The 12,956-nt window shown below is 36.2% G+C and overlaps 1 protein-coding gene across 6 annotated transcripts in view; it reads right to left on the reverse strand.

Moving 5' to 3' along the window:
* The window catches only part of GABRG2 (gamma-aminobutyric acid type A receptor subunit gamma2), a 113,782-nt gene extending 101,550 nt beyond the window's left edge, over positions 1-12,232 (reverse strand). For all 6 annotated transcript variants that reach the window (XM_042947533.1, XM_042947500.1, XM_042947526.1 and 3 more), the window contains exon 1: positions 12,126-12,232. In XM_042947533.1, the coding sequence (XP_042803467.1) occupies positions 12,126-12,232 (107 nt within the window). The remainder of the gene's footprint in view (positions 1-12,125) is intronic.
* Between the last annotated feature and the right edge of the window lie 724 nt (positions 12,233-12,956).

Raw genomic sequence — 12,956 nt, forward strand, 5'->3', positions numbered from 1 at the left:
TCAAGTTGTATCTGATGAAAAATCAGAAGCTGACACTCGAGAGGTTGTCAGGGATCAGATCATGAAAGACCATATTGAGTATTCACATGCCCAGTTTGCCTGGGAAAGTTCCAGTTGGCACCTGTGATCCTGACAGAATTATTAATAATTATACCCTTTTACTATAAAAATGTCTCCATTTTGTATAACAAATATATGGTATATTACCTGCAAGTCTACATAAGACAACTGGATCTTATGGTATTAGGGGAGTTACTGCAAATATTTAATGTGGCAATATAACAACCATATTTGTATTTCAAGAAGTCATTCTGGGGGGCCCTGGGTGGCTCAATCGCTTAAGCCTCTGACTTCGGCTCAGGTCATGATCTCATTCATGGTTTGTGAGTTTGAGCCCCACGTCAGGCTCTGCGCTGACATCTCAGGGCCTGGAGCCTGATTCGGATTCTCTCTCTCTCTCTCTCTCTTTCCCTCTCTCTCTCTCTGACACTCCCCACCCCCTTGTGCTCTGTCTCTCTCTCAAAAATAAATAAAATGTAAAAAATTTTTAAAAAATAAGTTATTCTGAAGTAAAACTATTTTTATTTGCAGATAACAATATTGCATATAAAAAATCATAAGGGACCTATAAGAACTACTGGAATAACTTTTAGAACAAATACTAGAGGATATAAAAGTAATATACAAAATATATTGCTTTTCTATATAATAATAATAAACAGAAAATAATTTAAAAACATAACTTAAAATGAGACAAAATACTTAATAAACTTAAGGAGAATGTGCAGTGTCTACACTGAAATATATAATTAGTGAGAAGAACTTAAGAAAACCTAAACATAAAGAAAGATAAACCATGCCCATGGATTATAGGACTTAACATTGTCAAAATGTCAATAATTTTTAACTTGATCTATACATTCAGTACCACTTCAAAAGAGACACAGCAGGACATTTTTGTTGTGTTTGTTTTTGTATAAGTTGACAAATTTACTAAAAATATGTGAGGATATAAAAGATGTAAAATAGACAAATCAGATCTTGCAAAAGAAAAATACATAAGGATCTATTTCATATTCAGTGCCTTATTTCAAGATTTATTACAAGGCTACAATGATCAAAGTTATATGGTACTGACTTAAGAATAGTCAAGTAGACCAATGGAACAGAAAACAGATTTCAGAAACAGAACTCAACATACATGTTAATAACATTTTGACAAAGTTCAAAGGAATGTCAATAGGAAAAGGAAAATCTTCCCAGAAAATAGGGCTAAGACCATTGGATAAATGTATAGGGGAAATGAATCTCATCCTCTAACATATTAAATGAAAATAATAAAAAATTGAGATGGATCAAAGAGAAATCTATAATTACAAAGCCTCTAGAAAAAAATATGAAAATATTTTTGCAAACTTGGGGGAGGCAAATATCTTAGATAGGATAGAAAACCACTAACCAGAATAGAAACAATGATGAATTATACTTTAAAATTGAACATTTTGTTCATCTAATCAATAAATAATAAGCCCATAGACTGGAAAAATATTTTCACTACTTATATCTGACAAAGGACTTTTATTTATAATTCATAAGGTACTCCTACAAATCAATAATAAAATATATCAAAACAAACAAAAAAACCTGAATAGGTACAACTTTACTCCCACTATAATGGTTAAAACCCCAAAGGCTTTAGTTACCAGCTTCTGACATGTCCCCAGTGATCCTTATCTTCCTGGTATTCACACATTCACACTTTTACCTAAACCTTTCCCACTGTGTATCAGGATTGTTCTCTGTTACTAACACCACATGGCAATAGTATTGGTACATAATTATAAGATTTTATTACAAAATTCTATGGCTTCTATCTTGAGTTCTCTCTTGCACGCATGAGCGTGCATTCTCTCTTTCTCTCTTCTTTCTTTTCACTCCACTTCTCCATCACCATGGAAAGGCCACCAGTCAAGGAAATGGAGCTTCCTATCAATATAGGAGTGAACTTGGGAATGGATTGTCCAGAACCTGCAGATATCTGGAACCCTGTTCAAGAACTTTATTGCAACCTCATGAGAGATCGTGAACCAGAATCATCCAACTAAGTCACCCCTGGATTTCTGATCCTCAGAAACCTTGTAAGATATGCTTTGGATACCTGCTTATATAGAAATAGGTAACTAAAACAAAGGCAGACAATACCTAAAGTTGTAAGGGCTTGCAGCAACTTGAACTGTCACACATTAGAAAATTGTTCCAATAATTTCTTATAATATACAAATAAATCAATTCTGTGTCCCATCAATCCCCCCAAGAGAAATGGAAATAGGTCCAAAGAAACACTTGTACAGTAATGTCCTTGCCAGCTTTGCCCAAACTGCTTCAAATTGGATACATCAAGAAAAGACTCAGTAAACATGCTGTAATTCATACCATGGATTCTTAACAATAAAAAGGAACTCATAATATCTGCAACATTATTATGTCTCAAAAACGTTATGTTTAGCAAAAGCAGCTAGGTACAACCTGTTGATTTCATCACTATCAAGTTCTAGAACAGGAAAAAAAAAGTCTATGGTGAGAAAAGCCACAAGAGAGACTACCAGAAGAAGGGAGGAAAGGGAGAGTAGACAGGTAGCTAGTTGGAAAGGAGCACAAGAAAATCTACAGGTGTGATGGAAAGTAATATATATTAAAAACCTGTGTGTGTGTGTGTGTGTGTGTGTGTGTGTGTGTGTGTAGGAGGGATGGTTATACTAGTGGATACATTTGAAAAAAATTCATCTAACTATACACCTAAATTCTGAATATTTTACTACATCCCAATTGTCTTTATTTAAATAATATATTTGATACAAGGAAAGTCTCTTTGCTGGGTGGTAAATTACTAAGATAGCAAAACTGGAATCAGAACGATACTTTGGGTGACAGATATAGTACCCTACACAACAGATAATGTTGAGTTTAATTCTATGATCATACCTATTAGGCACAAAGAAAAACATGAGTTAGTCATGACACTTAATAGCAAAATATCAGCTTGGATTGTCTCCTTCCTCCTTACTCTCCAGGGTTTGCTGGACAACAACGTGAGTTTGCTCTGAAAAATGGGTTGAGTAATTTTGCTCAGAAACTAAAAGACAGTGGTGTCACACTATCTCTGGAAAAAGATGCTGCTTTGCATATCATTAAGGAAGCTATCTTCAAGAAGTTTCGTATGTTAGCATATATTTTCTTATTATATTGGCATCTAATTGACATCTGTTAGAAATATTAAGTTTATAATAATGATCTAAAATCAATGATTAGCATAGGCATTCTACAAACTCGGGGACCTCTCCCCTATTTTCTTTTCCTATACAAGTTAAGGTAGGAGACTAAAGAACTAGAGAATTTTTATTAAGAAACTCTCTTCTGCACTCTCCTGAAATTTGGAGTTTAACAGAGGTGGAGAAGACACTTCTGCTTCTAGGAATATCCCCAGGAAATAGACCCTATAGAAGTAACAAAAACAATAACAAAAATGACAACATACAAGGGATGATTAACATGTGTGAAGCCCTTTACACATATCATATCAATTACTACACAAAATAATCTTATGTAAAATTATTATCTTCCTTTTTTTATTTGAAGACACTAAGACTACATGAAGGTGGCTGAGAGCCATCAAGTGATGGTAGGGATAGTAATTGGAATTCTGGTTAAGTGTGGCTCCATAGCTTATGTTCTTTAAGGACTACATTACACTACAGGACCTATTTGCTTTTTTGTTTTTACTGGCAGCTGCATATGCTGAATTTAGAGTGAGATACTGTTAGGAAAATAAAAAGGCTTTTCTTTCTTCCTTTTATAAAAAAAGACAAATTTCAGGGAAAAGAAAATGAATTTTTAATTATTTAATTGAAAAAGAATTATTAAAGATCTATTAGAGGCAAAGCCTTTCTCTAAAAGCCTGGGTTAAATCAGTAGACAAATCAGCAACCTTGCTTTCATTAATACTGGCTTCTAGCTAAGGGAGGCAGAAAATGAAAAGTAAAAAATAATAAACCTGTAAGCAACATATAATAAAATTATCTGCTTAATTACTTAAGGCTTGAAGTATAAGGAAGGATCAAACATAGATGAGGATAAGTGGAATTTTGAGTACAAGGTTGAGGGTTGTTTGCAACATTACATTGAATAATCAGTGTAGGCCTCATTGGGAAAGTAATATTTGAGAAAAGACTTGAAGTAGGTGAACTAGCCGGTGGATACTTGGAAGAAATATTGCAAAGGTAACACAAGTTTTTAGTTAAAAAAATTTTTAATGTTTATTTTTGAGAGAGAGAGAGAGAGAGAGAATAGGCGGGGGAGGGGCAGAAAGAGAGGGAGACACAGAATCTGAAGCAGACTCCAGGCTCTGAGCTGTCAGCACAGAGTCTGACTCAGGGCTCAAACCCATGAACTTTGAGATAGTGACCTGATCTCAAGTCAGACCAGACACTTAATGACTGAACCACCCAGGCGCCCTGGGAACAGAATATTAAATATACTTTCCCTGTTGTCACGACCAATGTCGAGAACAGAGAAAAAATGGCAAGAAGTGTTAGGATCTCATTTAATACAAATCTGTTAGGCACCAAAAAGAGGCAGACCTTGCTAGAGAAGGCTAAAACAGGTCATGGATTCCTTTTCCTTTTCCCAGTTTGGAGCCACATAACAGATGTGTAAGGAATCAATGACAGAGGTGTTCTTACAGAAGAAGGTTATTGGCCTATGAGTAGAAAGAGCTGTGCAATTTCATATCCCCTCCTCCCATGGAGGTACTTGTTCCACTTCTATCTCAAGACAATTAAAAAAGAAGTCACAAAATCCACTCATAGATGTCCACTGTGAGAGAAAACTAAGGAGGGCAATTGCTATCCCTACCCCAAACAGAAAATTGCATACCTGCTTTAATGCTCTCTGAAACAGAGTGGATAGAGAACTCTTAGGTAAATTTGGCCTTTATTCTCTATAATCTGAAGAGTCTAAATGACTAGCTGATTCTTTCCTGAAGAAGTCTAAAGGTAATAGGCTTGTTTGAATGACCCAATAGTGAATAGAGTTAGAAAGATCTTCACTTCCAGAATCTGACAGGGAGTTTGCTAAGTCTATCAGTTCATATTTTCTTCCTCCCTCACTCCTTCCCTCCTTCCTTCTTCCCTCTCTCTCTCCCTCCCTCTCCTCTCTGCCCTTCCCATGAATGCCAAAACAAATGAATGCCAAAACAAAACAAAATCATCTTGGAATTGTCTTTAAAAACTGTCTATCTGGTGAGATGATGCTAGCAGGGAATCAGGGTGGGTATATTTTGGAGTGGAGCTGAAGGGGTGTCATCCAACATCAGCCATCATATAGTATAACTCATGTCAGGGAATAATGTGATGCTATAGGTCCCCAAAAGTGGGGAGGAGAAAGAGGGTATCTTCATAGAACCCATCCAATCTCCCCATGAAAGAATAATTGAACATTTAGGTATCTGTCACCCAGATAATACTAATTAAGATCTTTCTCCTCCTTTAATTATCTTCTATCTTTCCACTCCAATCTCAAAAAATAGTCAAAAACAGCATAACAAGAGCATAACAAACATAACAGCATAACAAGCATAACAAAAACAGCATAACAAAAAATAGTCAAAAACAAGCATAACAAGCCAAATCCTAGGTCAAGCCTGATCAAAAGAATAGAAGAAAAAACAAAACAAAACTCACTGGGAGGTTGAAAGATCAATTTAGATGAGAGTTTAATACCTAAAAACAAGATTATTCTAAACTCTAAAATAAAGAGAAAACTTATAGGATTTGTCTTAGATATTGTCCAGGTGTGAGGAAAAGAGATTCAACAGATGAGGTTTGAAGAGAAACACAATTTCTAGGCTGTACATAGCAAGTTCAATAAATCTGTTATTGGGAGGTTCAGGCAAATTTTAAGTATCATCTCCTAAGAGAAGACATGAAATTAAAGATCTACAAAAATCCTTAGGAAAAAAATAATGAAAGACGAAATCGAAGCAACTAAACTAAATATTCAAGCAGAAATAATATTACTACTTCAATATCTGGGTATCTATGTTCAATATGTTAATATTTAAGGTTGACATTTTAATCACCTCAATCATACAAGCAACTGCTTAATTAACTTTGGCATATGATAGCTTAATATCAAAGTGCTTAAGCTTCAATTTCCAGAGGAGTATGAACTTACACCTAGAAACTGGGGCTTTATTTTTTTTCTGAGAATTTTTGCATGCACATTCTTTTCTCTGGTCTCATGAGTTTGATAAGGAAAATAATATTTTCTTTGTGAAAGCTGTAGGAAGTGAGATATGGAGAAGTTAAGGGACTAGTCTGAGTCTTCTTGAATATTAGTTGTACAGCAGGATTAAAACTCCTCTAATCACATTCTTAGGGCAATAATCCAAACTACACAAGTATAGCCACCCTTTTGCTTTCTAATGGTAAGAAAATACTTGGATTGTTTTGAGATATGAAAGGCCTCTCTAGTTGACTTTACTGGGAGGGTTGTTTGCTATTCATTTCTCCCATATTCTGGAGAATAAATATCCTTTAAAAGAAAATAAAAAACCCTTCTTTAAGTTACACATTAGTGGCTTGGAGTAAAAATAAAATTTAACTCCAAATCATATTAATCCTTATAGTATTGTGATAAGATTGCAAAATATGGTAATAATTCTATATCATTAAAAAATCATTGTATAACTCTATAGATAAAATGCCATGTAAATGCTAAATAAGTAGCACTGGCATTACACTCTCCACCCATTAATAAGGAAAACCATATGAATAGCAAATAAAATAATAGTGGGGAAAACAAGAATACTTTTAAGCAAAGATCCTTTGTAATCATTGAAACCCTGCCATGAACACAAGTTTGGTTGTAGAACCAAAGTCTACGTAGTAAGACCAATATGTACTTGTTCCCCTTCAATTACAAGTATGTGTCATTCCAGGGGCACCTGGGTGGCTCAGTTGGTTGAATGTCTGACTCCAGCTCAGGTCATGATCTCGCTGTTCATGAGTTCGAGCCCCACATCCGGCTCTGTGCTGACAGCTCAGAGCCTGGAGCCTGCTTCAGATTCTGTGTCTCCCTCTCTCTCTGCCCCTCCCCACTTGTGCTCTGTCTCTCTCTGTCTCTCAAAAATAAACAAATGTTAAAAAAAAAAAACATTTAAAAAAACAAGTATGTGTCATTCCAGCAAAGTCTACTTGTATTTCAACAATGAAAAGCCCGTTTTGGAATGGCTAGGAAACTGTGGCAGTGACAAGGAGCCAGAGCCCTACTAACATATTTACAACAAAGATAAAGTCTCCAAAGTTAGCATTATTTCCCTTCAATTTGAAAAATTCTTTTTTTTTTAAGTTTGTTTATTTTCAGGGGCACCTGGGTGGCTCAGTCAGTTGGGCGTCCGACTTCAGCTCAGGTCATGATCTCACAGTTCGTGAGTTCAAGCCCCAAGTCGGGCTCTGTGCTGACAGCTTAGAGCCTGGAGCCTGCTTAAAATTCTATGTCTCCCTCTCTCTCTGCTCCTCCCCCACTCATGCTCTGTCTCTCTCTCTCCTTCAAAAATAAGTAAAAACATTAAAAAATTTTAAGTCTATATATTTTCAGAGAGACAGAGACAGTGCAAGTGGGGAGGAGCAGAGAGACTGAGAGTGAGAGACAGAGAGAGAGAGAGAATTCCAAACAGGCTCCATGCTACCAGCACTGAGACCAATGTGGGGCTTGAACTCATGAACTGTGAGATCATGACCTGAGCTGAAATCAGAAGTCGGATGTTTAACCAACTGAGCCACCCAGGCACTCCCAACTTGAAATTTTTTTGACATGGAAGCAAATTTCAAGTGTATAGAACAGAGACCTGTATCATTAAGTATTCTGTAGTTCAAATATTTTGAGGAGATTATTCTAAATGAAGTCTAAGATATCAGACAGACATTTATGTAACTATTTAAATTAAAAGCCAATTCTTAAATTCCTGCCTATAAGTCAAATATTTTGTGTAGATGGTGATGGGCAGCTGGATTTTGAGAAATACTGGGTGATCATATTTTTCTTTTTTCTTTTTTTTTCCAGGTACATGTTTGCCCCAGGGTAGACTGTTTGAAATTTTACACCTACAACTAAGCAATTAACTATGCTGAGTAAATTATTTTTCTTCTAAATAAAGCCAAGTGGAGGATTTAGAAATATAGGAAAGAATAAGGTTGTAGCTAGAGATGAATTCTGTTAACAAACAGGGTTATAGTGAAGAATCACAAGATCCTCTCTACAAGCAGGATCATAGCCTGTTAAAGTTAAAACTATGAAAAAATTGGTTATGGGTCAAAATCTTTAGCAGCTCACCGTAACAGTCACCTGAAGCATTTCTGTTCAGGGAACAGCTAAAAACAGAAAATATTTACAAGTCTTGAACTCAGTTTTCTTCTTTTATAATTCAGTGTGGGGCACCTGAGTGGCTCAGTCAGTTAATCATCCAACTCTTGGTTTCAACTCATGATCTCAAGGTCCGTATAGGTTCAAGCCCCAAGTCAGGCTCTGTGCTGACAGCGTAGAGCCTGCTTGGGATTCTCTCCCTCCTTCTTTCTCTCTCTGTCTGTCCCTCCTCTGTTCATGTTCTATCTCTTTCAAAATAAACTCAAAAAAATAAAAAAATAAATTAATAAATGAAATAAAATTCAGTGCTCAAACTTCAAGGTAAGGGTTACATTTAATATCAAAAAGTTAATCAAATTCATGTCTATTCAATCTATCCTTGAAAAAAATTATGTTATAAAAATCTTATTTTATTCTGATAGATATAAAAATATATTTGCTTTTAACACTTATTCCTATTTATTCTAAAAAGTTTCTATTACATTAAAATTTCTATTTCTTTTTTCTTGTTAGGGTATCTTTACTCTGAGGTGAAATGTAGTTACATTTAAAGAGTTTATAAAATTGTAAAATTTGTTTTAAAACCTGTATGTATGAAAAGTTGTACATGGAGTGTATGTAGTTTGTGAATATAATTACACACACATTCACACATGTATGCATATTTTATTTTTTCAGCCAATGTTTACTCACACATGAGTTGGGTTTACTAAAATTACTTCTAGGTATTCCTTATCCTTTGTGGTTTATATAATATGCCCAATGTTACAAATGAAAAATTCTGTATATGAATTGACTCATTATGCTCAGTTGAGTAATAAAATAGCATTAATCAAAGCACTTGTAAATATTAAATATGGTGATAAATAAACTTCTAGAAATCAGCAAAGTAAATACCACTTTTTTTCAATGTGGGTCTAGGGTACTTATTGAAAGTGAATATTCCTGAGATCCATCCCAGAAATAAAGATTGAGAATCTTTCAGTGTAGGGTTCAGGAATCTCCATTTTGGTAAGTTTTTTAGGTGATTCTTATGACAGCACTATAAACAAGATACAGGACAGTTTACATAACTCTGAGTTTCAGAAACTAATATTTCCCACACAAGAAGAGATATTAAGTGCTAACATCCTCATCCCAATGCTTTATATCCTCTTTGTTTTCCTTTGGTATAAACACAACATAATAAATTTAGTCAATTTAATAAGGGGTAAAAACTTATTCTTTGCACGTATATAAATGAAAAAGTCAATTAAATATTTGTTTCTTAAAGTTCCCTTCAACTTTCTAGGTGGTTCTACTGCCACTATTTACCCCCCAAACGTCTTTTAAATTGGCTCCTAAGATCCTACATTTTCCCAGATGCTTTTTTGTCCTCCTTTAGAATCAGCTTTAGACATCAAAGCTTCTATTTCCATCCGGCCCTATTCAGCCACTCAAATGGCTTTTTTTTTTTTTTTTATGAGATTGCAGCAAACTAAAACTCTGATCACATTCTCTGCACTAAACTGCAATGACTCTATTCCCTCTCATTACTGGGAAAATATGCAAATCCTCCTATTGGAGAGTTTACATTACACATTATTTACATTATTTAGAGCTATCTAAAAAGCTCATCTACTAAGCAAAGAATTGAAAATTAAAATGTATCACTAAAGTTTTACTTTTTATATAATATTGGAAAAGTCAGAGCTGTGGCAACAAAAAGGCATGTTAAATATGATACTATTATGAAAAATAATAAAATTATATATTTTTCATTAAAATAAGGCTATTGGAGATAAATAAGAATATCTTCATTGATTTAGTTATAAAATTGTTTACTAAGATAGACATGAAGAGGAAGGAAAGACTTATTTCCCTATGTCCTGTCTAGATTTCAATCCACAGGTTTCATAAATGGTAACAATATGAGAATGATATTCTATCCATAAGCAACTATCAACTCTTTAATTCCTGAGACAAATTAAGAGCTACACAAAACACTGAACAGAAATATATATGCATAATTTTTAAATAGAAAAAATGATTTTCCAGGATTCCACTCAAATGTATTGCATAGAACAATTTCCAGTGAAAGGTAGTATACACTTCTGAGAAAGCTACCTAATCTTATAGTCTTAACGAAAACACATTCTATTTTTATAGTAAAGAACAAAGGTATGAAAAGTGCTGAAAGAATTAAGCAGAACCTGTCTCTGCTTAAAAACTCCAAAAAAAAAAAAAAAGGCTTTCACTCCTTGTTTTCCCTGTGTCTCTTCTTTATCAGAAATCTTTATCTGCCAATACCTACCCTAGAGAATGGAGGACCAGAGAAGTTAACTAGAAAATTTTGATAAAATAAAATAAAAGTTTAACCCTCATGCCTTTTGTCTTCTTTTGCCACAACTACTACACAAGAGTATCAACTCCCACAAAAACCTTAGGGCAATGACTTGATTTCTTCTATAGCCAGTTTTCTTCTCTTCTTTTTGTGGGGTGCTAGGTGGAGGAAGATAAGAGTAATTCTTCCAGAGCTTTACTTCAAAATGACAGTATAGAGGAAAGTAAGAAATGTAAGTAGTGGACTTCTAACTTGACTTTGGCCCTGGCTAGAAATCCTGAGGGTATGTGTACGTGAGGTCCAGGGGCTATTCAGGTGTGTAGATAAATGATGATCTATAGGTGGAAGAATATTCTCCTGATATTTTTGGTGCAATGAAGTTCAGGAAAATTTGGGTGCAAAGTACTTCAGAGCATATAATTGCTCAGCGTTTTTAGGAATTCATCTTCCCCTTACCCATTTTCCATTTAGTGCAGCAAGGCTTTAAGGTATCAATGCATAACTTCACAATTTTGGCTTAACATTTACTTCGTTCAGCTTATTTTTCAACACTGCAACAAGACCACCTCTTTTCTAGCCATATATCCTCTATAAATTCATCAACTACATTATCCACCCCATGCCCCAGTCCTCCTCCCACCTCCTGGAGGGTGTAGAGAAATCAGAATAGCCCCACCACCACCACCCCCAGAGGTTTTTAGTGCTCTCTGGCTCCCTTGGCCTTCTGTCTGCACTATAGGGATGTCCTGTATAGAATTAGAGATGTCCTATGGGGTTAGATAAGCTTCTTTTCCTTTTGGCCCTAACTGGGACTGCTGTCCCTGGTGCTGAACCATGTCTGCCCATCAGGGAATCTGCTGCTAGGTCAATGGGACTGAATAGAAAATCTGGCTGACTGATCTTAAGAATGTCCAGGTGCAGGAGCAAGCAATACTTTGGTGTACAGGAACAGAACCCCTCCCTGCCACATACATACATCTCCTGGGTGTGATCCAGGATCCCATTTGCAGTTTTCTGCTCTAGACCCCCCACCCAAAATGCCTCCAACATGGCCTCAATTGCCGGCATGTATCAGTTCAGCCCACCTCCATATCAGATTGCAGTATTATCAAAATGCTACTCCCCAAATACAAAGTCTTCATGACGTTAGCTTTTCTACTCTAAAACAAAACAAATAAAATCAAAAAAATTAAGAAATAAATGAAAGTGACCTTCCTCTTTTCTCCCTCTCTTTTCTGCCCCCCCTATTTTCACATTCCCCTCATTTATAACCCTATATCCCAGAACAGTGTTTAAAATCTGGGTGGTCTCCCGATTTCCACATCCCTCCCCCTCCCCCACGTCTCCGGAACAAAACAACGCTGAAAACAGCACATCTTACCCGGGGTAGAGGGATAGCAGGAGCAGAATCCACACCGTCATTTTCTGTGAAAATACAGGAGTCGAGTAGTCTGAGCTTCCTGTGCTCCATATATTTGTCGGACTCATCGCTTTTTTTCCTCCTCTGCCTCTAGCCTCTTGGGTGCAAAAGGATCCCTCCCCTTTGTATTATTATTATGCTTATGATCTGATGGTGGCTCCCCCCACCTGCCTCTAGTAGGTCCCTTCACTGAGATGCTGTGTTGCCATCAGCTCTGGGAATTAATATTCAGGGGGCAGAAATAAGATCAACACAAACGCTTGCAGATACCATCAAAGCGTCAGCTCTGGGAGAGGCTTCCAAGACAAGGGGAATAATGTATTTGAGGCAGGGGGAGGGTACAGGGAGAGACGCACACCGAGACAAATAAGGGAGAGAGATGCGCGCACACTCTACACATACTCCTGCCCCTGACACTTACACATACTCCCCCGGTCCATCGTTTTAGGATTATTTGTTTGCTGTTTTGATTTTTTTCTTTTAGTGAGGGCAGGCAGGGCTAAGGCTGTGTGTGTGTGTGTGTGTGTGTGTGTGTGTGTGTGTGTGTGTGTGTTTAAAAGAAATTTAAAAAAAAATCAAAGAGTCTCTGCGCAATTAACTATCACGCAGATTAACTATGAGGTCAAAGTGGAAGTGATGCACGCTGCTGCAGCACGAATTAACACATGCGTGGTGTCTTCCCAGCGCTTTTAAACTCCTTACTGCACACACAAGCATGCAAAGACTGACTTTCATGGGAACGAGAGATGCTTTAGCAAGCCCCTAAACTGTATCACCAGTGACAGAAGGTTT

Source organism: Panthera leo, chromosome A1, assembly GCF_018350215.1.
Source record: "Panthera leo isolate Ple1 chromosome A1, P.leo_Ple1_pat1.1, whole genome shotgun sequence".
In the NCBI taxonomy this organism is placed as follows: domain Eukaryota; kingdom Metazoa; phylum Chordata; class Mammalia; order Carnivora; family Felidae; genus Panthera; species Panthera leo.